We start from the raw sequence: 27,482 nt of genomic DNA, 5'->3' as shown, positions 1-27,482 counted from the left end.
CTGCGCAAAATTGGCTGTCTGGCTACACCTCTGCTAGGAGATAGTATAAGGTCACAAGAGATGTGCTCAGTACTGTGAGTCATGTAGGTGAAGGCACATATGTAACAGGCATGCAGTTTTAAATGGAATTCTAGTCTCTAAAAGTAAATGTATAACTCCTTGGCCTGCCCAGACTAGTATAATGTCAGTCAATCAGAGCCCCGCAGACATACAAGTTTAAACACTGAAGAGAAAAAATGAATAGATGCCAGGCATCTTCTACTCCTCTAGATTCAATTTAAAAGTCCAAGTGTGTTCACTGTTCTCTGGTAGGCCGCAGGGGTGTGAGCCTCCTACCTCCACGTAGTTAATTGGAAAGATGCCCACTCTCCCATGATGCTCTCCTTCAAACCAGTTTCGGTCCACTTGTTTATGGATGTAGACAATATCTCCTTTCTGTAAGGTCAGCTCTCTAAGGGGTCAAAGGGCATAAGGGAAAATCAACAAGAGGGTCATGGAAATTGATAACAAACAGACAAAAAAGGACCCTGGACAAATGCAGTTCTTTATGCTGTCACATAGGCCATTCTTGAGATGGCTTGGGGAAATCTACTGCTTATTCCTAGGATAAGCAGCTTAAAATCTGTTTTACTACTTGGGATCTAGTTAGGTACTTGGGACCTGGGTTGGCTACTGTTAGAAACAGGATGCTGGGCTAGATGGACCTTCAGTTTGTCCCAGTATGGCAGCTCGTATGTTCTTATGTGAGTCAAGTATAGGACAATCAAGCCATTGTGACATCACTGATGAATTTGCCTCTTAGGCACTGGTGAAAGAGGCATTATGACATCACAATCTTTGCTATGGAATGTTGCCACTCTTTGGGTTTCTGCCAGATACTTGGGACCTGGGTTGGCCACTGTTGGAAACTGGATGCTGGGCTTGATGGACCTTCGGTCTGTCCCAGTATGGCAATTCTTGTTCTTATGTTTATTAAACTATAAATAGTGGTGAGAATATACGCATTTATCTAACAACAGGAGGAAAAAGCCTCAGGAGTCCCAGTGCATGACCTTCATTGTATATATCATGCACTATTTAGGGACTGATTCTCGTTCATCGGCAAAAAAACTTCTGGTACAAAATCAATCCTCATATAATATATTAGTATTCACTTTGCAGGCTGAGTGTATAAATATATAAATAAGCAAGCACTTAACTTTATTGTCCCAACGGGAAGCCCGTTTCACTAATTGTTAAGATGCTGCATGAAAGGAAAGGCTAGTGTTTAAGGTCTCAGCAGCAGTTTTAAAACAGCCGCTGTTTAGTCCAACAACGCGGCAGAGATGATAAAGTGAGATTGTTTGAATGAGCGACAGCCTTTGGGAAACCACTAAAATGATCATTATTACTCTATTGCTGTATGTTTATTGGAAAGCAAGATATATTCTGTCTACAATTGCTGAATTATAACACATATATTTCTCTTATCTTTACAGTTGCATCACAACAAATCCCCTGAAGAAGCAATTAGTGAAATGGGCTTCCCATTGGGACAATAAAGTTAAGTGCTTGCTTATTTATATATTTATACACTCAGCCTGCAAAGTAAATACTAATATATTATATGAGAATTGATTTTGTACCAGGAGGTTTTTTGTCAATGAAGGAGAATCAGTCCCTAAATAGTGCATGATATATACAATGAGGGTCATGCACTGGGACTCCTGAGGCTTTTTCCTCCTGTTGTTATTGTAAGCTTCTATAGTATACCCTTACTAATGACTGGGGAGTCAATTCAGAGCAGTTTACATGAGTTTCTGTAATGGATGTTATAATACATGAGCTTCTGTAAAGGTGTTACAATACATGAGCTTCTGTAAAGGTGTTACAATACAGAGTTAGCATTTTCTGAGATGGTTTTCAAAACAGACATTTATACCATAATCAAGAATGTGTATATTCTCACCACTATTTATTGTTTAGTTTGTTTCTATTTTTAAAGTGGGGAGATTTTTCTCCATTTAGATTACTTATGTTTACTGTTAAATTCATGACTTCTGGAAGAAGCAGGATGAGATTGAAGTTTCTCAACAAGTTGGAGACAGTTATGTTCAGAGTACACACCTCAAGTAATATTGCTGAGTCTTCTTTCAGTATGATAAGCTGGTAAAGATCCACACTTCTCCTGTCCTACCAGCAACCTCTAAGTCTAAGCTCTTCTTGCTTTAATGGCATTTCTACCAGTATACAATCTATGTATGAGTACTATTGATGTACTCATGAATAAAAGGTATACAGTACAGTGTTCCCCTGCTTGTTCACGGTCGGCGGTTCGCGGTCCCGGTCATTTGCGGTATTTTCCAACCGTGAACTGCCAAGGAGGACAGCTGGAGAGGCAGGAGAGAGCAGCCGGAGCACCGGCGAGTGCAGGAAATCACTTGCTGTATGCTCCGACTGCCTCTTCCTGCACTAAGTCAGGCCTTACTAATCAGGAGCTGTAGGAAGAGGCGGTTGGAGCATACAGCGAGTGATTTCCTGCACTCGCCGGCGCTCCGGCTGCTCTCTCCTGCCTCCCCCACGAAAAACCATATTCGCAGTTTATCAAGATTCGCGGGGGTTCCTGGAACGGAACCCCCCGTGAATATTGGGGGAGTACTGTACCCTTTAAAACTTTATTATTTACCACACTAACCGTTTCCATAAATTATTTCTCTGATTTCTTCAGTGGCGTCCTTCACTACCCATGTTATCTAGCTTTAGGTTAAGGGTCAGATTAAAATCCCCTCCAACTATTTTCCCCTTCTCCTTCAGCATATCCTACAACATGTCATAAAATTCTCCCCACCCCAAAATTAGGCACATGTATTCCCAATAGTGTAAGTTTTACCCCATCCACTTTATCTCCCAGAATAATGTAGCACCTCCTGTGCATCCTGTGATGTCCACCTTTCTTTTTCTACTAATTAAAATATTGACCCCTCCCTTTCTGTACATTTGCCTATTTGCTGCCAGATATCTATGTTGTAAAAATCTGTTTCGTAATAGAGGTTCATCCTTTATTTTTAAATGTGTCTCTTGCAGAAATAGAATATCGTCTGGCCTCCTTAAAGACCTGAAGTTCAGACCATTCACATTCCAGGAGACTAGCCTGTTGCCTTCATTTCCAAAACTCCCTCCCTCCTGACCCCAAATATTAATTGACCTCACTTTCCTCCCCCTTCCCCTATCACTTCATCTCAAATTCTCTTCAGTAATGACCCCATTCTCCTAAGCACCCCCTTCAAACTCCCTGCCCATCCCGATAATAACATTCCCATTTAGCCTCCCCTAAACCTCCCTCCATTTCCATACATCCACACATTAACCGCTGGCAAGTACTCCTAAATCCAAGTGTACACCCCTCCCATTTTCACAAAGTTCATCTTTTTACCCATTTCTTCTCTTCAGCATGTTCTTTGTTTCCACTTCCATCAACGCTTTGGCTTTGATCCCTCTTCCACTTTCCTTCAGCCATTTTCACCACTGGTCAGTCCATGCCTTTCACCCTGCTGCATGCAATACCACCCAGGTTTCCTCCAACATGTTCTCTCACTTGGGTGATTGCATTTACTGTGAAAGCTAGTTCAAACAGAAACAACTGGAATTGGATATTTTCCTGCTGTAGCTTTGCTTTAATGTCCTGGAGGTCTTTTCTCATCCTCACGGGTAACAGGTGAGGAAAAACAGAAATGCAATTGCTCTTCAGAGCACACTTTTGTTTTCCCCTGATGCTCTTTAAGTCATGAATACAGAAGACACTGTCCCTTGGCACCTGTCTGTTTTCAAGTCCACACCAATGTCAGACTGTTCATCTGCTGTCACGACCTGGTAGCTAGCCTTTAGCCTTGCAATCATTGTAGGCTTCAGTTTCTGGCAAATTATTGCACCTCGAGCAATTTTTCCATAGCCTCAAACTTTTCAACCATCTGGCACTTGGCTTCTGTCAGATCTTTGAAAGGGCTGTTCACTGCTGCTAAGGTCTCCTTCCGCTCTCCACATTTTACTCCCACTGAGTTCTGCTACCACAAATGCGTTTACAGTCTGTAAGCAGTGGCGTAGTAAGGGTGAGAGGCGACTGGGGTGGTGGCCCCCCTTCCCCACCCTCATCTCCGTTCCTTCCCCGATCCCGCCTGCCGTGCCCCCCCCGATCCTTCTCCGAACCCGCCTGCCATTCACGCCCCTTCCCTTCTCCAAACCTCTAGTTGAAGCTGTTGCTCGCGGAAATCAGCTAGGTGCTCCTCATGACCCTGTGGGCTCTCTCTCTGACGTCACTTCCTCTGTGCGGCACCCAGAAGTGATGTCAACGGGAGAGCCGATGGGGTCGCGAAGAACACATGGTTGACCGCCACGAACAACTTCTTCAACTAGAGGTATGGGGGAAGGGAAGGGGAGGAGTTGGGGGGGAGGGAGAGGAGGAGGGGTGCTGGCGCCCCCACCAACATGGAGCTCGGAGCGGTCCCCCACTGTCTGTAAGTAAGAGTTCCTTTTCACGTGCAGGTCCCTTGGAATGAAATAGGCTCCCTGTGACTATTCAGCATCAGAAGAACTTGCATGTATTTAAGAAACTATTAAAACGACACCTATTTTGTTTGATGACAGCAGCCCGCTGAGGTTTCAGCACTTGGACTTCTTTATATTTTGCTGGTGTTTTTTTATTACCGTGTTTCCCTGAAATTTTCGGGGTAGTTCTTAATATAAGCCCTACCCCCCAAATAAGCCCTAGACCCTGGAGTCGCCGGCAGCAATGCTTCCCCCCACCCCCACTGCGCAGCTGAACCCCAGCTGACCTTCAAGTTTCAAGTTTATTAAAATTTTTGATTAATCGCTTAATCTTACTTCAAAGCGATGAACAGAAACAATTAAAATTACAATATTAATAATAAAACATTAATTTAAACATAACATTAAAATAAACTAGACTATATCAAACTTAACAAAACACGAGTAAGAGGAAGAGGGGATTTGAACTACAAAATATTATAGAAAAGGAGGTCAGGCAAAAACACAAGGTAGGGAATTAAAATAAATGGTCAAATACAGCATTAATGAATTCAGAGTAAGACTTATTAATCAAAAGCGTCTTTGAAAAGGAATGTTTTTAAATTGGTCTTGAATTTATCAATATTATGTTCTTCTCTTAAATAAATTGGCAGAGAGTTCCAGATTTGTGGGGCAGTAACTGAGAAGATAAATTGTCTTCTGGTATTAATGATCTTTAGAGATGGAATTTCGTTTGACCGCAATATTCTGTTTGTGGAGTAAGGGATCAATGATTTAAAAATAAATGCAGGTGTTTTGAAAAGCATTGCTTTAAAGGTGAGTAGGCATATTTTATACGTTATTCTATGCGATACCGGAAGCCAGTGAGCGTTTTTGAGAAGTGGTGTTACGTGGTCAAATTTTTTTTTCTTTGTTATAAGTTTAATAGAAGTATTTTGTATGATTTGAAGCCGTTTTATTTCATTTTGTGCAATCCCTTTAAAAAGGGCATTGCAGTAATCGATTTTAGAGATTACTAAGGAATGGATAAGGATATTTAGTGATTTAGAGCAAAGATATTGTGAAAGGGAGCGAATTTGACGGAGTCTATAGAATGATGATTTGATGATACTACCGATGTGTTCGTGAAAAGTTAATTTACTATCAAATATAACGCCTAGAATTTTAATGGTATTAACTAATTGCAAGGGAATATTTTTTATAGTGATAGGGGCAATAAGTTTAGGAGTTTCTTTCCATGGGAAAAGCATCGTTTTTGTCTTTTCAATATTAAGGGCCACCCTATTTATATCTAACCATTGATGGATTTGTTCAAGTTTATTGTTGATTGCTGTGATATCCAAAGAGTTGTTGGGATCCAAAGGGTGCAAAAGTTGAATATCATCAGCGTATGCGAATACATGAAAACCTATAGATTGGCAGACAATCATCAAAGGTGCAAGAAAGATATTGAAAAGTAAGGGAGAAAGAATGGATCCTTGGGGAATACCATGAGATGTTAATGATATTTTAGAATTTGAATTATTAATTGTAACAGTGGATGTACGATCAGTAAAGTAGGATTCAAACCAAGATAATACTTGGTCGGTAATGCCGATTGAATGAAGTCTGTCTAATAAAAGATGGTGATCTATGGTGTCAAAGGCAGCAGAAAAATCGATAGAAATTAATAAAACCGATTGGTGATGGTCCAAAAAGTAATGTATTGAAGAAGTCATTCCAATCAGTGAATGCTCAGTATTATGATGTTGTCGGAATCCTGTTTGGTTCGGATGAAGAACGTTGGTTTTTTCAATAAACTCAGAGATTTGATTGAAAACAATCTTTTCTGTCAATTTTGCCATGAAGGGAAGATTTGCTATTGGCCTATAGTTAGAAATTTTTTCCGAACTGATCTTACGATCTTTAAGAATGGGACGAATAACAGAAGATTTCCACGGTATAGGCATCGTACTTTGCATTAAACTTTCATTTATTATTTTTAGAATGAAGGGACCAAAGATTTCAAAATATTTTTTTTAGAATAAATGGAGGAATAAGGTCTGCTTTTGAACTCTTAATGTTAATAGATTTTAATATGGATTCTAATTCTTTAAGGCCAGGTAAGTTAAAGTGGGAACATGTTGAATATGATAAGTTTGTGATAGAATGATCATTTTCAGTACTCAGTTGCTGTTTTGTAAACGATTTCCTAATGTTTTTAATTTTTTCAATAAAATGATCTGCAAGATCTTGAGCTGTCGGTAATGAATTGTGAGCTTGAATTTGCTGCTTTTTTGTGTTTGTTAATGAGTTAAGTAGTGAGTAAAGTACTGATGGATTTTTGGCTTTTAGAATTTTTCCTGAATAGAATTTTGCTTTTGTTTGATTAATCCTTCCATCCCTCCCTCCCATCTGAACCCTTCCAACCGCGAACCCTACATACCTCCTTCCAGAGCAGCATCACAGCACTCTAAACAGGCTGCTTCGCAGCCTTCTCCCACCGGGATGACATCATCGGTATTGTGGCAGAGGGAATGCCCCGGCGAGAGAAGGCTGTGAAGCAGCCTGTTTAGAGGAGGTATGTAGGGCTCGCAGTCAGCGGGGTTTAGATGGGAAGGAGAGATGGAAGGATGGGAGGGCCAGCGGGGGTTCGGCTGTGCGACGGGGGGCTGCTCAAGGGTTCTGCTACATGGTAGGGAGGGATAGAAGCTTTGCAAGGGTTCTGCTGCACAGGGGGATGGAAGGGAGGGAGGGATAGAAAGATGCTGCAGAGGGAAGGCACAAGGGTGAGAGGGGAGGAAAGATGCTGAACATGTGGGGGAGAGAAAGGAAAGAGGAAGAATTGGGGTAAAGGAGAGGAAGGGAGAGATGATCATGTACATGAAAAAAATAAGACCTACCCCGAAAATAAGACCTAGTGCGTTTTTTGGGCCCAAAATTAATATAAGACACTGTCTTATTTTCAGGGAAACACGGTATGTATGTAAATTTTGTTATCCACCTTGGATACAGGTGGAATATAAACTAATAAACATAAAACACCTTCTTCCGAGAACCACCACATCCCCATTAGAGCTGCTTTCACCAGTGCCACTCACTTAAACCATCCATGGATATTCTCTCTTGGAGGCAGCAGGTCTTACTTGTTGTTCATCTCCCTTTCTGTCCCAGGTGGCACAGCCAAATTCTCTCCTATACCTCTGCTTGCTGCCATCTTTGATCTCTCCTAGCCTTCCCCTCGTTCTGATTGATAATAAGCATATTCTTTTAAAATCAATGGTTTTCTACACTTAGAACATTTGGTTGGAAAGCTATATCCTGACTTATTAGAGATGTGTCTCTTGGATTAAATACATGACTTTGGGCTCCTTTTACTAAGCCGCGTTAGGGCTTTAACGCGTGGAATAGCGGGCGCTAAATTGCCCCGTGCGCTAGACCTTAACGCCATTGATCCTAAAATGCTGCGTGCGTAAAAACGCTAACGCAGCTTAGTAAAAGGAGCCCTTAGAGTTTCATGAACTATTTGTTCACAAAACATGTCTTATTGCATAAAAGTGTATTATAATTCCGAAGAATATGCCCAGACTGACCAGGAGTTATGTGGAGAAACCAGATGCATGAACTATTACAGATGGAGTGTCTGCCTGCATGCCATGCTGGACAGAAGGCCGTTAATCCACTCCTTCTTAAGGTCTCCCACCATGTGACCATGTAGTGTGCTCCTGAATTCCCTTTGATTTGAACATGTTTTATTTTGTGGGATATAAAAGGGTAGGGGGGAGATATGAAGGGTGGAGGGTAATTAGGGAAAGCGAGGATAACGTTGAGAGGGAGGGATGTTTTTTTAAAAAGTTTCTACAAGTTTTGCTGAGGTGTACGGATTATTATGGACATTCTGTGGTGTGGGACGTTTTATTTTGAAATCATTTGGCTAAGTTTGGTATTTAATAAGAATACATATACCATAAATTGATGATTTTCTATCTCATAGATATGCTAGGCTTCTCCTGTGCTTTTTCTCTGCGCTTGCTTAGGGGACAAGTTCTGAATTAAATTATACAGGGGCCACAAATCAGAGCTCTTCTTTTACCCTTCTGCCTTGGAGGGTCATGTCATTTCCTCCCCAGAGCTTTCAAATATCCCCCTAATTCCTCATAATATAGAAATAGAAACAAAGAAACATGACAGCAGATAAAGGCCAAATGGCCCATCCAGTCTGCCCATCCGCACCATCCACTATCTCTTCCTCTCCCTAAACAATCCCAGATGCCTGTCCCATGCTTTCTTGAATTCAATGTCTTTGTCTCCACCACCTCTACCGGGAGACTATTCCATCCATCTACCACCCTTTCTGTAAAAAAAAGTATTTCCTTAGATTACTCCTGAACCTATCACCTCTTAACTTCATCCTATGCCCTCTCATTCCAGAGCTTCCTTTCAAAAGAAAGAGACCCACCTCATGTGCACTTATGCCATGTAGGTATTTAAACATCTCTGTCATATCTCCCTTCTATATACTAGAACTGACTAAAAAATTGCTCACCTCCTGTACTATCACTTCTAAAGTTTCCCTCCCCTCCATTACAGCAATGATTTACAATGTCCCTCAGTTCCCTACCATCCTGGCACAGATGGCTAATGCTCCCAATGTCCCTCCCCCCCCTCCCACCCCATACATTATACCTTTTTGATATAGCTTTCAATGCTTAACCCTACTCCTCTGCCCTCCAACCCAGCCAGAGGATTAACCATTTCCCTTAACTGTATCCATGACATCCTGTTTGTCTGTCTTGCCTGTTTAGATTGTAAGCTCTTTCGAGCAGGGACTGTTTTCTTATTCTTTGTGATTCTGCAGCACTGCGTGCGTCTGGTAGCGCCATAGAAAATAATTAATAGTAGTAGTAGTGATCTTCTCATACAACATGTGATATGTTCCAGTGCCCGTTTTGATCACATTGCAGTACTGATGATGTGCAACACTGTCACATTTTCTTTCAATGCTGTAATCAACCATAGCGAGCAAAGCTCTACAAAGCAGAAGGGAAAAGGGGATAGGGAAAAACAGCACTACACTCACTTCACAGATTGTGCCTGGAAATCAAACTTAACACGGGCTGCTTTCATCTGTAAAAACAAAAAACAAAAAACAAAACACAAAAAGATATGAAAAGGAAAATAATTCACACAACCCATTCCAGTGCTGACCGCTTGGCGACCTCTCCACCCAGATCTAGGCAATGTCTTGCAACATATTCTGAGGCTTTCCTTCTTCCCCTAAATACAGTGGCCACTCTAGCACTCATTACTGGTAAATCATACTAATCATATAAGAGGAATAACTTTCCTTCTGTATTTTTACCTTGTAATACTGTTTGTTTTTATTGTATATTTTATTCTGTTATATCTTTTTAATGTACTACATTTGATTACTGTACGTTGCCTAGTGCTCTTTGTTGAGCATTAGGTAACACAAAAATCTAATCAATTTTCTGCTGAACGTCCCCAAATTCAGGAGCCACTCTGCCTAGTTCAATCCTACAGATCCAGGGGGCTATCCTGCAGGATAATCTGCTGTTGAACCCCCTCCTGAAAGCCAGGATCTGCCCTAGAACTCAATCCACAGGTGAATCCCTCAGATCTGCTACTGACTCCCCTCACTTCCAGGGACCATCTTCCAAAATATTCTTCAGATCTAAGGGCCGCTCTAAAACATTTTCTGCTGCTGCCCTAACTCCCCCCCCCCAAATTCCAATAGCCACCTACAACATATTTTGCTACTGCCTCTACATCTCAAATTCCCACTGTATTCGGGGGGGAGGGGGGGTGGCTGTGCAACAGTGCCTCAAGCACCAGTACTTCTGTTACCCAGTCCAGCATCTCATTACAGATTCAGGGGACTTTCTGGAATACATTCCGCTGCCAATACCCCACTTTCAGATCCAGTTCTGCCCTTGACTCCCTCTCTCCCGAGATCCAGTGGCTGCCCTACAGCAGATTCCACTTCTGAACCTTGTCAAATCCAGATGTCATGTCAACACGTTCTGTTGCTGTTCCCCAACCCCTAAATCCAGGGGTCACCCTGTAGCACATTCTGCTATCTGAAGTTTTCTTTTTGGCAATTGAACTCTTGCTCCTTTGAGCTCCCAGCATAGCTGGAACCAACTCTACTGCAGTAAGAGCAGTATGATTCTTCATATATACTCCCAGCCCATTGATCCTAGAGGTCCCCAGCTGGATACTGTGGCCTAGATGCATTAGACAGGATCAGTAAGACCACGTGGATCTGCTGCAGTCTGATTTTTAGCCGATTCCACAAGAGCGACTGAGGCTCAAACGAGTTTGCATGCAAATGATTTGAGCGGAGGTTCGTCGTAAACCCCGTCCGATCCTGCTGATGAATCGCTGTGAGATCAACTCACACATGCGCAGAACCGGCAGGGGAAGCCCGAACAGCTGAGAGGCAGGGGAAGCCCCGCTCAGCCTCCTGCCACTCATCTGTTCAGGGCAGGAAACCTTTTTTTTTTCTTTTTTTTAATGGATACAGATGTTTTTGCGTTTAATCCATGCACAATTTCTGTTCTCATTATAAAAAAAAGTCGTGCCAGCACATCCTCCCAACCAGAGCCGTCGCACCCACCCTCCCCAACAATTGCAGGTCCCCGAACCTGATGATGACGGCTGCCCCTGCGACGCATCCTGAGACAGGAGGGATACCACTCCCCCTCGTGACTCAGCAACCCTGTTGTGCATCCAGACCACCTGGATCCCCCCTGACACTCCCCCCAACTCTCCCTCCAACGCTCCCCAACACCTCCCACCCTACATGAAGATCCCCTCTCCCACTAAGACCCCAAAAGACAGCCCTTGTGGTCTGGTGGAGTTAGCTCAGAACCCCTGCAGCTCAAGCAATCCCCCCAGCCCATCCTCTATACCTCATTGTAGAAGCCAAAAAGAGGGATGTCCACTCCCTCTTGCCAGTAGGTCCATCTCTTGAAATGAGCTTTAGGCTACTTTCCCAGTGAATGCCAGGATGTACCAGGAATGGATATGGCCTGTCATTTCAAAGAGGTGGGCCTGCTGGCAAGAGGAAGTGGGCCTGTGGTTGTTGACAGCGGGGGAGGGGGGAGGGGTATGGCGGCTTGTCATTTTGGGGAGGGCAGATCAACTCGCATTTTTCTTATTTTTAATGGGGCAGATATTTTGTGTGTGTGTGTATAACACATGTATAGCATCTGTGCCCGTTTTAAAAAAAAGGTATGGTATCTTATATTAATTTCTGTGCTGAACTATGGGTAGGACAGGTAAACAACTAGTCTTGACTAGTCAATCATTTTATTTTGTGCATCAGGAAGCCATGTTAGAGCATCAATTGCTCTGCTAGTTTACATGGCATTTCAATATTAATGACCTTATTTGTATGGCTGGATTGGAGATTGAGCAATCGTGCACAAAACCACGCAGTGAGCCATTTTGTGCATTGGGTCAGCAAATCTGATCATCGCTAAACCAGTCAAACTCAGTTTAGCGACAATCGTTAGACGATTGCTGACTTTAGTGCATCTGGGCCTTTGCATCCGGGTCCTTCCAGAATGCTGCAGTCACTGCCTCTGCAGAGGAAGAATTCAATTCCTGGGTCAAGTCTTAAATCAGTGAGGTTTCATAAAGTCGTAAACACAAGGATGTCTTACCATCCTGTCCTCTTTTCTTAATGGTGTTGCTTCTGTGTCCAGAGCTTCAGCCCTGCCAGTTGATGGGCTGCTCCCAGGATGTATCACTTTCTCTATAGAAAACAGTAAAACAAAGGCATGAATAGTGTTAAGTTAAAATTACAATATACAGTGGAACCTTGGTTTGTGAACATAATTCGTTCCAGAAGCATGCTCGTAAACTAAAGTGCTGGTATATCAAAGCAACTTTCCCCATAGGAATAAATGGAAACGCAGGTGATTCATTCTGATCCCAAAAAGACCCCACCCCCACCCCCAAGGCCACTGGAACGCTTCCACCCCACCCCCAGGAACTGTCTTCACCCACCCTACCCCACCCCCGAGAACCGGCATCGCCCCACCCGCCCGCCCAAACCCTTACCCTGCACATTAGAATCTCGGAGAGAGTGGACGCCAGAAGGCCTTGAGCATGCGCAGATGCTCAAGGTCCAGCAGAGATCACCAGCAGGCTCTTTCAGCACTGGCATGTCCTGTGGGTTGGTGCTGTGTACTGGTGCCCGATCGCAGTAAGGGTTTGAGCGGGCAGATGGGCAATGCCGGGTTCTCAGGGGCGATGCCAGTTCTTGGGGGTGGGAGCTCGCATATCCAGTCAATGCTCGGTTTGCGAGGCAAGATTTGCGAGAGTATTTTGCTCGTCTTGCACATTACTCGCAAAACGAGGTCTGACTCTGCTTGTAAGACACAGTCCTCAAATCACCATTGCCACCATTCCTATCAGCTCCAGTCCATGCTGACTCCAGAATCTAGGCCCAACATCTCCAGCATCTATAATCTCTGCTGCCTTTGGAATCCAGGCTCATATTCTTCAACTCCTAAAATCCACACTACCTCCATCACTTGGATCACTGCCCCTGCACCTATGATGTCTCCAGGCCCTGCAGTTTCATCTGTCTCACTGCCTCAATACCACCAATCCCTGCCTCTACTACCTTCATCCACTAGTCCGCTACCTCAGCTTTTATGATCCCTGCTACCTCCAGGATTTATCCAGTCCATCTGTAGCAACTACAAGCCCTACTGCTTTCTATTATCCAACACACGGCATCAGAAACTACAATCCCCACTGCCCACATCATACAAAGCACCTCAGTATCTCTGTGTCCTGCTGCATCCAGGAATAATCCCAACACATCCAGCACCTCTGATCTTCACCCATTGTTCCCCTCATCCAACTAACTGCATCAGCACCTCAATCCCCACGCACTGTCCCCCTCATCCAATTCACTGAATCAGCACCTCGGATCCCCACTCACTGTCCCCCCTCATCCGACTCACTGCCCCATCAACTGACTCACTGCATCAGCACCTTCATCCCTGCGCACTGTCCCCCTCATCCGACTCACTGCATCAGCACCTTGATCCCCACTCACTGTCCCCCTCATCTGATTCATTGCATCAGCATCTCAGATCCCCGCTCACTGCCCCCTCATCCAACTCACTGCATCAGCACCTTCATCCCAGCGCACTGTCCCCCCTCATCCGACTCACTGCATCAGCACCTCTGATCCCCACTGCCCCCCATCATCTGACTGACAGACTGCCTCAGAACCTATGATCCCCACTGCCTTTATTATTTTGATCATTACTGCAGCACTAGTGATCCCTATTACCTCCATCATGAAAGCACCTACAATTCTCACTAAATTTCTCATCCAGCTCACTGCCTCTAATGCCTATCACTTCACCACCTCTACCATTCAGTCTCTCATGTTATCATCAGTTGCATTCTGTCTTCTTTGGTGTACACCAGTGCTTATCAAATGTTTTTCACCTACTATCCCATCTCTACTTTTTTCTTCCATGCCTCATGCAAATCAATTGATTGCTCTACAGGGCCCGCCTCTTCCTGAGGCCACAGAAACTGCAATAGGACCATGATGGCCAGCACTGACTGTGTAAAAAGGAGCTTTTACTTTTTTTGCTCATAAGTGTAGGTTTATAAGGGGCCATTTTAGCTGAATTAGTGTGTGCTAAATGCTAAGAAGCCCATTTTATACCTGTGGGTTTCTTAGCATTTCCTAATACCGTTAGTATGTGCTAATCCATAGTAAAAGGGCTCCTTAATTTATGCTCTATTTTCAGCTAAACTTTGGAGCCAAATTAAAGTGCCAATTATTGGCACCTGGCCACAGTTAATGGGGGAGCACACCAAGGAAGGGGTGGTAGTGGTGATGCTTAGGTCCAGGCAGTAAGGGGGTGCTTTGAGCAATTACAGAGCTGCAGTCTATATATGAGTACATGTATGAGTCTGAGTATGAGTCTGCTGTCTGAGTATGAGTCTGGTGCTCTGCGATTTCAATTTGCTGTTCCGGGGCAGAAGACCAGCAGAACCAACGGCCACACACATGTAGACTGTGGCTCTGCAACTGCTCAATGAACCCCCTTACTGCTTGGAAGAGAGGGGAGCTCCATCCTGGGCGACAACTAGAGAATGACACGGTGACAAAATTCATCACCATTCCCATCCCCGCGGATAACCGCGGGAAATAATCCCATGTCATTTTCTAGCGTCTATTTCAACCTCAGTCCTTCTACACCAGCATTCTTCAAAGCAAAGCTTGCGGGTCAGTGGCTGAGCCCATTCATACTCTGATTCTTATGTGAGCCAAGGATAATGAAGCCATTGTGACATCACTGATGTGATTGGCTCTTAGGCACTGGTGGAATGAGGCATTATGACATCACAATATCTGCTCTGGATACCAGAGACTGTCATTCTGTAGTGTCTGTTTCAACCTCAGTCCTTCTACCCCAGCATTCTTCAAAGCAAAGCTTGCGGGTCAGTGGTTGTGGCCATTCATACTCTGATTCTTCCCTCTCTCCTTAAAGAATGACATGAAGATAGTTTCCCGCGGTTATCCACGAGGACGGGAACGGTGATGAATTTTGTCACCGTGTCATTCTGTAGCGACAACCAAGCTAGGTACGCCACTGGTACCGCATTAACCATGCGTTAGCACAGTGCGTCGCAAACCTTTTGAAGCCGCGACACACTAAACTCAAGGCCGCGGCTGGAGGGCCTCCGGACATGCACGAACGTTGACATGAATATGTCATGTGCTTGTGTGACATCATCACGTCGATGTCCGTGCATGCGCAGAGACTCTCCAGACGGGGCCCTGAGCTTGCTAACCCTGGGAGGAGAAGGCGCAGGGAGGAGGAGAGGTGCTGAGAGAGGCACGTCCTGTAGGTAGTCAGCCAGCACTGGCATCTCTCCTCTCTGGCGTCTCGCGGCACACCCTGAATCTCGCCGCGGCACACAGTTTGTGATACACTGCGTTAGCACATGGTGAATGCAGTGCGCTACCTAGCTAACGCTTCCATATCCATTCTCTGCCTATGCCACACCCCCTAATATAAAAAAAACCACTTAATCACTTAATGCACAGGTTACTTATGCAGTAACTGCTAAACGAATGCAAAATCACTTAATACAGCTGTGATCAAGCATTCACTGCATGTTAAGTGCTTAACACATATTAATAAAATGACCCCAATCACTGCGTATATAAATGTTCCATTAAGAGTTCCCTCTTACGAAATGTTTTTAATTTTAGCTATCGCTGCTGACAAATGTTTCCCAGAAGGATCAGTGTTAAACTTTTCCAGCCAGTGTAATGGTGCAACTTAAGATTTCCTGTCTCAAATGATATTTTTCAGAGCCAACATTAGGGTAACCTCTAGAAACCTACTAAGAAACAGAAACAGGGATATGACAGCTAGGGACTGAGTGGTTCAGCCAGTCAGCCGGATAGATCTGTCTAATCTGCTCTAGTTGAAGAACAAATGTCTTATATGTGTTTACTACATCCAGCACACGCCTCAGCTTCCTCACCTTGGCTTGCCGGGGATTTATTCCCACCGCTCCTGAGCATGGAAGGACTGGCCGCTCGCTCCATCTCACCACTACCTGGGCTTAGATAGGCATCTACAGAGTTGTCCAGACAGGAGTACTGCTGCCCTGCACTGGTGTGATGAAAGAAAATATATCATTTTAGAGAGGCAAACCATTAATTAAAAAAAAAAAAAAAAAAAAGTCCCCTTTCTTCCCATTGAACCCCTGCTATGAGATCATTCTGCTCTTTATCCAAGAGAATTAAAAGAAATCATATGACGATATGTATGCATTCCAGGACACTATTCACAGCACAGTGCATCCAAGTATATTGTTCACAGCAGAGTGAATGACGGTTCCAGCATATCATTCACAACAAAACCATGAAGCCCTGTGATTTATGTGTTCTGAGTTTTTGTGTGTCTGCCAGGCCTTGCTCCTGTCTTGCACCTCCCTCCCAGATAATATCCTCCTCTGATTTTCCTGCAAACCTGAAGTCTATCTGAACAAGAGAGGATACAGCACATCACACCCAGGAGACTGACAGAGACTTCCCAGCAGCACTAGACAACTGGAAAGAGAAGGTGAGAATGCAGGAATGGAGAAGAGACAGCAGAACTGCCAAAGTAAGCAAATACGGCAAAGAATATCCAAAGTACGGCAAAGAACTACCAAAGTAAGCAAATACGGCATAAACTCTTATAAACTGAAAGAATATCCAAGCCTGGACAATGCACTTTTCCAGAAACAATCACCATCAGGGCAAATTCTGAAGCAATTTTCATGGGTAAAAAGTATATTACCCACATAAATCTGTCTGAAGACTCCACCCTGTATACAGGTAGATTCATGCAGTGCAACACAATTTGTACGTTTCTCCAGGTTTGGGAGAAGCATTCCTGGGGTGGAGACTGAAAAAAAGGCAAATACATTCTGTATTTTCAGAAATACCTGCAATTTTTTAAGGTGAAAAACGTATCTGCACACAAACTAAGAAGATGGATTCAAGCTCATTTTGTAAAACGTGCTCATATGCAATTTTCAAAGTAAAAATGCGCATACTTTCACTTTTGAAAATTAGAGCAAAAGAACCTACAAAAATTCTTGAGAATAAAATCTTTTTATATTAAAAGCCACACAGAACATAAGGGGAATGCTTTGAGGTTGACGAGTAGCAGATTTTACTATTTTTTCAAGAAATGGAAATTTTATTCAGAGGTGAAATTCAGGAACATTTTTCCAGAAATAGTTATAACTGTGGCACATAAATCAAAAGTAAATTGGACCCAGTTTAGTGGAAACAGATGTTAGTGGGCTTCAGAATGTGGCCACACATCAGAGAAACAGGTTAATCTAGCAATTCTGAGACAGTCTCCATATCGGAGATGAGAAGTTTTCCATCATTGTGAAACTGGCTACAGACACAGAATATTTATTTATCTTCTTCAAGCTGTGAAGCAATTAGAAAGGCTATCCAGATTCTCTCAACCTAATCTGCAATGTAACTGTATCAATACACGTTTTTTTCTTAATTTGTGAGACAAAAGGGAATTAATATGTATTGAGATGTCTGTTCTTTATTCAAATGTGTTCTAAACTCCTTAGGCCCGATATTCAGACCAGGGAGGCAGGTCGGCTAACTCCCATGATCAGTGCTGACCGCAGATATTCAACCGTTTCCAGTGACTGGTATTGAATATCTGGGATTTTTTTGGCCAGCGTAAACTTAACATAAAAATATAGAACTATGATGGCAGATAAAAGGCAAATGGCCCATCCAGTCTGCCCATCCACAGCATCCACTATCTCCTCCTCTCCCTATAGGCTAAGGCTCTTAGCAACTGCACTGTGAGGTCACAGAGCTTTATTGTTATAGGCCAGGGGTGTCCAACCTTTTGGCTTCACTGGGCCGCATTGGCCGAAAAAAATGTTTCTGGGGCTGCACAAAAGTGTAAACGCTGCAGTAAGACACAGGAGGGAGCCGGCAAGACGGTAAACACCCAGGGGCAGCAGAGGAAAACACTGCATCGCCCTTGTCCGGGGCCACACAAAATACTTCACTGGGCCGCATGCAGAGGTTGGACACCCCTGTTATAGGCTAAGGCGCTTAACACTTGCATTGTGAGGACATAGAGCCTTATGGTTTTAGAAACATAGAAACATGATAGCCCATCCAGTCTGCCCATCCACAGCATCCACTATCTCCTCTTCTCCCTAAGAGAACCCACATGCCTGACCCAAATGCTTTCTTGAATTCAGACACAGTTTTTGTCTCCAGCTAAGTCAGCTTAAGCTCTGACCAGTTAAATTTACAATGGCCAAAGATTGGACTGCTATTTGCTCAGCCTGATTTGGCCACTAAACTTGGCCAATCAACACTTAAAGTTGCCAGTTATTGTGCGATATAGCCGGTTAACCTTTAGCCACTAACCATGAATATTCAGTACAGATAACTGATTATCTTGTGCTAAATATTCACATTTAGCTGATTAAACGCTATTTAACCTGTCAGCACTGTTTCTGGCCAGTTAAATAGAGCTGAAAATCAGTTGGTATGTATTTAATTAACTAGATCTGATATACTGCAAAATAAACAAATACTCAAAAATCAATGAAATAAGAAGATAGCCATTATAGTTTCAGGTGCCTGACTGCAATGATGCACAATGGGTGATGATGTTACAATGCTTGGAGGTAGAAGCAATAGAAGAATCTAGAGAGGGAATCACTGATGATTTTGATACAGTATTATACATGGGCAAAGCCAGGTGTGGGCAACTCCGGTCCTCGAGGGCCAGAATCCAGTCGGGTTTTCAGGATTTCCCCAATGAATATGCATGAGATCTATTTGTATGCACTGCTTTCAATGCATATTCATTGGGGAAATCCTAAAAACCCGACTGGCTTCCGGCCCTCAAGGACCAGAGTTGTCCACCCCTGGGCAAAGCTAACATCTTAGAAAAAGCTGACTGTATCTCCTAATTGAGAAAAGAAAGGAAATAATCCACAAAGCTATAAATTATTGCAAAATTGGACAAGATTCTCATTGATCTTATCATCAGATGTCTCTTATCAACAATACAAAATGGCACAACATGTGTTCTAGCTCAGTGTTTCTTAACTCGGTCCTGGAGTACCCCCTTGTAAGTCAGGTTTTCAGGATATCCATAATGAATATGCATGAAAGAAATTTGCATATAATGGAGGCAGTGTATGCAAATCAAGCTTATGCATATTCTGACTGGCAAAGGGGTACTCCAGGACCGAGTTAAAAACACTGTTCTAGCTAGCCACAACATGTGTTCTAGCTAGCCAAAAATATTACAGCTAATGGATGAAATATGAAGAAAAATTATTCCACATCAAATGACAGAAATGAAAAGCAGCAGAGATGACCAAAGGCATTAAGCTGGCAACTAAACTTTAATCAAAGTCCGAAGTATACAACAAATTGGAACAAAAACTTGACACGGGCAGTGTTTTAGCTAGTCTGCCTGCATCAGTGGTCCAACATGATCTTAGTATATATACTTCATTAAACTGATGAGTGTACATAAATAGCCAAACCTTTAGAAATAGTCGGAGAAAAGGCAGGAAGTACCCCAGTACATAAAAAAGAAAATATTTCTATTCACTTAAGACTAGATTCTAAAGTTGAGCAAGAGATAATTCACCCCAGCCTAACTGCTGGGGTGAATTTCACATGTTGATTTGCTTGTTTATTGGAATAGGAGCTCTGGTGATCATGAATACGTTTGATGTCGGTATCCCATGATGCAAAGCAAGATCAAAATTACAGGATAGAGACTTGTGGAGGATAATTTTATAGAAGGTACCTAGTGAGAGCCCATTTTCAGAAGCCTATTTATGGCCAATTTTATAAAGACAAGTGGATGCCTACTTATATTATATAATATACTACTTATATAACTGGTAGAAATTATGTCTATTTTGCAGGTATGGACATTTACGGCTGCCCCAGAACAAATGTAAATGTCTGTGTCTGTAATTTTTATGTACATGCATAGATAGCCTATTTGTCTGCTACAAAGAAAATTCCAGGTGAGATTTTGCTCATAGATTTTTAAGGCCAGTTTTGATTGTTCTCCACTTGGCATCTGTAGAAGCATCAGTGCATCACCACCACCAATCTGACAAGCAGGGAGAATACAGCGGACACTTCGAGAGGGTCCAGAGGAGGGCAACGAGGATGATAAAGGGTATGGAGAACCTTTCATATGCCGAACGGTTGGACAGGCTGGGGCTCTTTACCCTGGAGAAGCGGAGACTGAGAGGGGACATGATAGAAACTTATAAAATCATGAAAGGCATAGAGAAGGTGGAGAGGGACAGATTCTTTAGACTAGCAGGGACAACTAAAACAAGAGGTCATTCAGAAAAACTGAGAGGAGACAGATTCATAACGAATGCAAGGAGGTTCTTCTTCACTCAGAGGGTGGTGGACACCTGGAACGCGCTTCCCGGAGAGGTGATAGGACAGAGTACAATTCTGGGGTTCAAAAAGGGACTGGATGATTTCCTGGAAGCAAAGGGAATAACAGGGTACAGATAGAGGTTTACCTTACAGGACATTGAGCGAATAGGGTATGGATATTTTAGGTTAGGTAGGGAACACTTTCAGGTCATGGACCTGGGGGGCCGCCGCGGGAGCGGACTGCCGGGCACGATGGACCCCTGGTCTGACCCGGCAGAGGCAACGCTTATGTTCTTATGTTCTTATCCATTGTCACACTACAGTAACTAAAGAGGGATGAAAGATTAAGCTAGAATTCATGGACTATGCACAAAGGCACACAAAGGTCGTGTTTCTCAGCGTGGCATATTTTATCATCTACGTGCATACCTGCATGCTCCGCTCAGTTGCCAACTCTATACATACCTAGTGACAGAGGACATGCTGTCAAATCAAAGCATATAATTTTACACCAGTCAGAAATTTATGAGAGGCCACAGCCTCAGCACCCTGAGATTGTGGATTCAAACCCATGCTGCTCCTTGTGACCCTGAGCAAGTCACTTAATCCCACCCATTGCCCCAGGTACAGTAGATAGATTGTGAGCCCACTGGGACAGACAGGGCCAAAGGCTTGAGTACCTGAACAAATTCATGTAAACTGTTCTGAGCTCCCTTGGGAGAACGGTATAGAAAACTGAATAACTAAATAAACAAACAAACTATATGCATGAAAATGACTTTATAAAATTAACCCCTTAGGGTGCAAGAAGCAAACACTTCTCAGTCAATATTAAGCTTTGGCAATCAGGGAGTTTTTTTAAACCGTTGACTGCCAAGGGTTGAATTAGACCTGGATAGACAGTGATGAGCCATATCCGTCTAGCACAGTGGTCTCAAACTCAAACTCTTTGCAGGGCCACATTTTGGATTTGTAGGTACTTGGAGGGCCTCAGAAAAAAAACAATTAATATCTTATTAAAGAAATTTTGCATGAGGTAAAACTCTTTATAGTTTATAAATCTTTCCTTTTGGCTAAGTCTTAATAATAATATTGTAATTTATAACTAAAGAGACAAATGATCAAGAAACTGTTTTATTTTACTTTTGTGATTATGATAAACATACCGAGGGCCTCAAAATAGTACATGGCGGGCCGCATGTGGTCCCCGGGCCGCGAGTTTGAGACCACTGGTCTATCAGTACTGAATATCTGAATCTTCAGTGGCCCCAGAAGTTATCTGGGTACCACCAATATTCAGTCCCTGTCCCTGAATAACTAACTAATTTTCGTCCAATATCTGTGGTACTATTTTTGAGGAAAGTGTTGGAAAAATCAGTCTTATTCCCAATTAATCTAATGTGTTGAACGGGAACAATGTTTAAATCACTATCAGTTTGGGTTTCAACAGGCCCAAAACGTAGAGCTTTTGTTGATGTCTGTGACAGATGCTTTGTGACATACTATATAGTTTCGACTGACGTGGCTGGTACATTTGATTCTGTTGACTTAAACCTGATGTTGAGAAAATTAGAAAATTTAGGTATAGGGGTTCTGTACTGCAGTGGTTTAGATCATATTTGTTTAACTGTACATTTAAGGCCCCTTTTACTAAGCTGCGGTAGCGTTTTTAGCGCACGCTGCAGATTAGCCAACCCCCACACTACACAGAGAAACTAACGCCAGCACTAGCACAGCTTAGTAAAAGGAGCCCTTAGAGCAGGGGTAGGGAACTCCAGTCCTCGAGAGCCGTATTCCAGTCGGGTTTTCAGGATTTCCCCAATGAATATGCATTGAAAGCAGTGCATGCAAATAGATCTCATGCCTATTCATTGGGGGAAATCCTGAAAACCCGACTGGAATACGGCTCTCGAGGACCGGAGTTCCCTACCCCTGCCTTAGAGCAGGGGTGTCCAATGTCGGTCCTCGAGGGCCGCAATCCAGTCGGGTTTTTAGGATTTCCCCAATGAATATGCATTGAAAGCAGTGCATGTATATAGATCTCATGCATATTTATTGGGGAAATCCTAAAAACCTGACTGGATTGCGGCCCTCGAGGACCGACATTGGACACCCCTGCCTTAGAGTATACGATGGTATTAAGGCATCAAAGGAGGCTTCGGTGGGGAGGGGTGTACCTCAAGGATCTGCTTTATCAGCGTTTAATATATGTAGCAATTCTTGCATGGAATCATACCTGAACTGTTTAAGAGTAAGATGTCAAATTATTTACCATCTAGGTCTCTGCGTTCTGAGAACTCAAGCGGTATTAAAAACAAATGCTAATCCAAAATATGCTAAGACCAGTATAATGGTTTTTTGCTATGCGGGGGTCAAATTGTGGAACTCACTTGTCAGTCAATTACGAAAGCGTTATGACAAGGGAAATTTCAGAAAACTACTAAAAAACACAGTTATTTGTTAATGCATTTTTCTAAAAATTGATTTTCGTGCTTGTTCTGCTGGGTTTTTTTACATGATTTTCTGAGGATTATGTTTTTTGTTTATTTTTCAAGTTTTATTAAGCAAAGCAAAAAAGCATACACAGCCTGAATGCCAACTGAAAGAACATAAGAACTGCCATTGCTGGGTCAGACCAGTGGTCCATCATGCCCAGCAGTCCGCTCTCGCGGTGGCCCCCAGGTCAAAGAGCACGCCCTAACTGAGACCAGTCCTACCTGCTTATGTTCTAGTTCCACAGGAACTTGTCTAACTTTGTCTTGAATCCCTGGATGGTGTTTTCCCCTACGACAGCCTCCGGAAGAGCGTTCCAGTTTTCCACCACTCTCTGGGTGAAGAAGAACTTCCTTACGTTTGTACAGAATCTATCCCGTTTTAACTTTTGAGAGTGCCCTCTCGTTCTCCCTACCTTGGAGAGGGTGAACAACCTGTCTTTATCCACTAAGTCTATTCCCTTCATTATCTTGAAGGTTTCGATCATGTCCCCTCTTAGTCTCCTCTTTTCAAGGGAGAAGAGGCCCAGTTTCTCTACTCTCTCACTGTATGACAACTCCTCCAGCCCCTTAACCATTTTAGTCGCTCTGCTCTGGATCCTTTCGAATAGAACTGTGTCCTTCTTCAAGTACGGCGACCAGTGCTGGACGCAGTATTCCAGGTGGGGGCGTAGCATGGCCCAGTATAGCGGCATGATAACCTTCTCCGATCTATCCGTGATCCCCTTCTTAATCATTCCAAGCATTCTTTTTGCCCTTTCCACCGCTGCCGCGCATTGCACGGATGGCTTCATCGACTTGTTAGCCAGTACTCCCAAGTCTCTTTCCTGGGTTGTCTCTCTGAGTACTGCACCAGACAGTCCCTTACAGAAACAATGCCCCCCCCACCCCCACCCTCAACCAAGTGTTGTGCCCGCTCAAAACAGGTAGGAAACGGCTATCCATGGCCAAGGCCAGTCATCTATGCTAGGCCCCTCCATTTACCATAGTCACTCCAAACAAGGTGAAAAGAACCACAGGTATCTGTCCGTAATGAAGTCAGTTAAGACATTAGATAGATATCATCTATTCTGAGGATTATATGTTCATGTTTGTTTGATTTTATTTGTTTTATTGAAATATGTATGTAACGACATGGAAATCGTTTAGGTTTAAATGGTATACAAATTTTTTAAATAAATAGATAAATTGGGGAAAGTACACTTCCCCCTCTCGATTCGTGGTTTTAGGACTCACGATTTCGATTATTCGTGATTTCCTAAAACCGAAATCACCCCCGCCTCCCTCCTGCCTTCCCCCCAGAATCCGGGACCTTACCTGGTGGTCTAGTGGTCTTTCGGGGCAGGAGCAATCTTCCTACACTCCTGCCCTGGGCAAATCACTCATACAAAATGGCTGCCGTGAGTTCCCGTCATAGTCTCTTAACTCACTGCAGCCATTTTGTATGAGTGATCTGCACGGGGCAGGAGCATAGGAAGATCGCTCCTGCCCTGAAAGACCACCAGACCACCAGGTAAGGTCCCAGATTCTGGGGGGAAGGCGGCAGGTAGGCGGGGGTGGGTCAGGGCCAGCCCACAAATTATTCGCAAATTTTCCAATATTCGCAGGCCGGCTCTTACCCTAACCCCCGTGAATATTGAGGGAGGAGTGTATTTGAACAATTATATTTACATTACATTGTTATTTATATACCGCATGACCTTCCGGTTCTGTATGGTTTACAGCGTAAAGAAATTGAGACAGTCTCAGAAAATCAAATTAACAAGTTATCCGGTTCTGATTTTATAGAAATTTATCAAATAGATGTGTTTTCAGAAGTTTTCTAAAATGTTTGTAAGACACAGCATTAACTAATAGCTGGCTAAATTCCTTGTCTCTAATTGCTGACTGAAAAGAGAGTAGCCTATCAAAGTATCTTTTATAGTGACAATTCTTAACGGAAGGAAAGGAGAAGTATGACAGAGTATTGTTGAGAACATTTAGGCGTAGCAAATGCAAAGTGTTCACCTAAATAATCTGCTATGAGGCCAAACAGCACTTTGTAGCACAGTAGTCTGAATTTAAAAATAACCCTGGCCTCCATCGGACACCAATGCAGCCTACGATAAAAAGGAGTGACATAACCCGAATTTTTTCAAATTGAAAATCAACCTTACAGCCGTATTCTGGATCAGTCACAGTCTGTGGAGATTACTCTTGAGACCGACATAGTAGAAAATACGCATATTACAAATAATCCAGAGAACCGAAGATCAAAGACTGCACCAGCAATTTGAAGACGGGATAATCAAAATAAGATCTTAAAGTACATAACTTCCAAAGTGTATAAAAACATTTCTGAACCAACTGGTTACCAGTTGTATTATGGGTGCAACATAAAGTTGTTTCTGTGGTCCACCAGACTATTTACCATCAAACACCATGGTACTTTCGACAAATTGTGGCACCTTATAAGCTTAATAGATCTTTACGATCCAAAAATCAATAGCTATTCATTTCAATAGTGTAGGGAAATTATGCAGAAACTAGAGCGATGACTTTCTGTATTGTTGGTGTCAAAATGGTTGGCCAATGGCGACTGTGTGTAAACCAGTTTTCAATTTAAGAAGCAGTTTTGTGATTTATTAGTCGGCTTTTAAAGAAAAGAATCTGTTTTACCATGTTTGCTATTGTACTCTTGTGATTTATTAGTTGACAATTGAAGAGAAGAAATTGTTTTATTATGTAGATTTTATGATAAGGTTTGTTTTTAGCTTATGTATGTTTTTGTTTTTGTTTTTTAAATAGAAACTTTTTTGAAAAATATAGCGAAGTATACAGCAAAAGCACACCACAAGAACAAGCATGTAGATGCAAATCAACAGTGCTTTCAGCGAATAAAACAGCCATATAAATCCCAACCCCTCAAATACAAACCATAGATCAACAATCCCACAACACAAGCCCCCCACCCACCCCCCCAGAGACAAAGCACAATGCCCACACCACCCAAAGAGAAAGGATCTCATAATCTCACCCAGAAAATTAATAATAATAGAGTCTCCCCAAGCTCAAACTCCCATTAACCAACCAACCCAACCCCCCGCTCTCCCCTCCTATAGAGGCCCGAAACCGGCGCCAGACATGTGCATAGCCATGGTGTTTACCATGCCTTAAGGCCGTCAACTGGTAGAGAAGCTGCCAGGTAGTCAAGCGCTGCTCCACCATATGCCAAGTGGGAGAACGCCCCTGATTCCACAAGGACGCTACTGCCAACCGAGCAGCAGTGAAGGCCAATTTGCAAAATAGAGAGTCTAATTGACGTAAACCGCTTAATTTTTTGTAAATGGTATTAAAAAAGTTATAAATAAATAACTGAGCACAGTTAAGAATGCTTTCTTATTTCCCTATAGGTAAGAAAATTAAAATTATAAAATTAAATATGTAAACCTCTTTTTTTTTTTTTTATAAATCTTTATTAATTTTTAAAGCTAATACAAAATGCCATGAATTATACAGATATTAATAACAAAATAAGCACTTAAATTCCATAACAACGCATAAGATAAATATCCCTCCCCTCCCATCCAACAGTTTAATCAAGAAATAAACCAAAAAGATATCCACCCCGTCCTGGATATGTATAAAAATAAACAAAAAATTTAAACAGACAACTATGGGCTCCTTTTACGAAGCCACAGAAGCGGCTTTACGTGTGCTACTTTTAATCATGCGCTAACCCCCCGCGCTAGCCTAAAAACTACCGCCTTCTCAAGAGGAGGCGGTAGCGGCTAGTGCATCCAGCGGTTTAGCGTGCGCTATTATGCGCATTAAACCACTACCGCGGCTTCGTAAAAGGAGCCCTATGTTGAATTAACAAAGGATGTCAACAGGCCCCCAAACCAAATTAAATAATTTGTTATGCCCCAACATATCCGCATTCATCTTTTCGTATTTGTACCCTAAAACATAAACTGGCCCACCAAAACGGAAAGTTGAGGCCATTGCAATTCTTCCAATTGAGTGTTATCATTTGCATACCTATCCCTGTCATCATCAAGAAGAGCCTGCCTTTGTAGCGATCCATGTAAACCTCTTAACGATCTGCTCTCTGCCGCTGAAAGTCATTTTTGTTGAGAGCTCTAGAACTTGATTCTATTAGAGATACGGTAACATCATCGATCAGGGTCCACCACCGAGAGAGGTGGTGGAGAGTAAAACTGTGACTGAGTTCAAAGAAGCGTGGGATGAACACAGAGGATTTAGAATCAGAAAATAATATTAAATATTGAACTAGGCCAGTTACTGGGCAGACTTGCATGGTCTGTGTCTGTATATGGCCGTTTGGTGGAGGATGGGCTGGGGAGGGCTTCAATGGCTAGGAGGGTGTAGGTGGACTGGAGTAGGTTTTAACGGAGATTTCGGCAGTTGGAACCCAAGCACAGTACCGGGTAAAGCTTTGGATTCTTGCCCAGAAATAGCTAAGAAGAAAAAAATTTAAAAATTTAAAT

General features: G+C 42.9%; 1 protein-coding gene across 1 annotated transcript in view; it reads right to left on the bottom strand.

The window, feature by feature from the left end:
* Nucleotides 1-27,482, bottom strand: part of SORBS3 (sorbin and SH3 domain containing 3) — a 157,541-nt gene that overhangs the window by 21,275 nt on the left and 108,784 nt on the right. Inside the window, exons 11-14 of the mRNA XM_033947608.1 lie at nucleotides 16,066-16,196; nucleotides 12,192-12,283; nucleotides 9,581-9,627; nucleotides 337-451 (exon numbers count right to left, since the gene is read on the bottom strand). Of these exons, the coding sequence (XP_033803499.1) occupies nucleotides 337-451; nucleotides 9,581-9,627; nucleotides 12,192-12,283; nucleotides 16,066-16,196 (385 nt within the window). The remainder of the gene's footprint in view (nucleotides 1-336; nucleotides 452-9,580; nucleotides 9,628-12,191; nucleotides 12,284-16,065; nucleotides 16,197-27,482) is intronic.

This window comes from Geotrypetes seraphini, chromosome 6, assembly GCF_902459505.1.
Source record: "Geotrypetes seraphini chromosome 6, aGeoSer1.1, whole genome shotgun sequence".
NCBI lineage: Eukaryota > Metazoa > Chordata > Amphibia > Gymnophiona > Dermophiidae > Geotrypetes > Geotrypetes seraphini.
The sequence above is the reverse complement of the archived record's forward strand: the minus strand, read 5'-3'. Positions and strand labels throughout refer to the sequence as shown.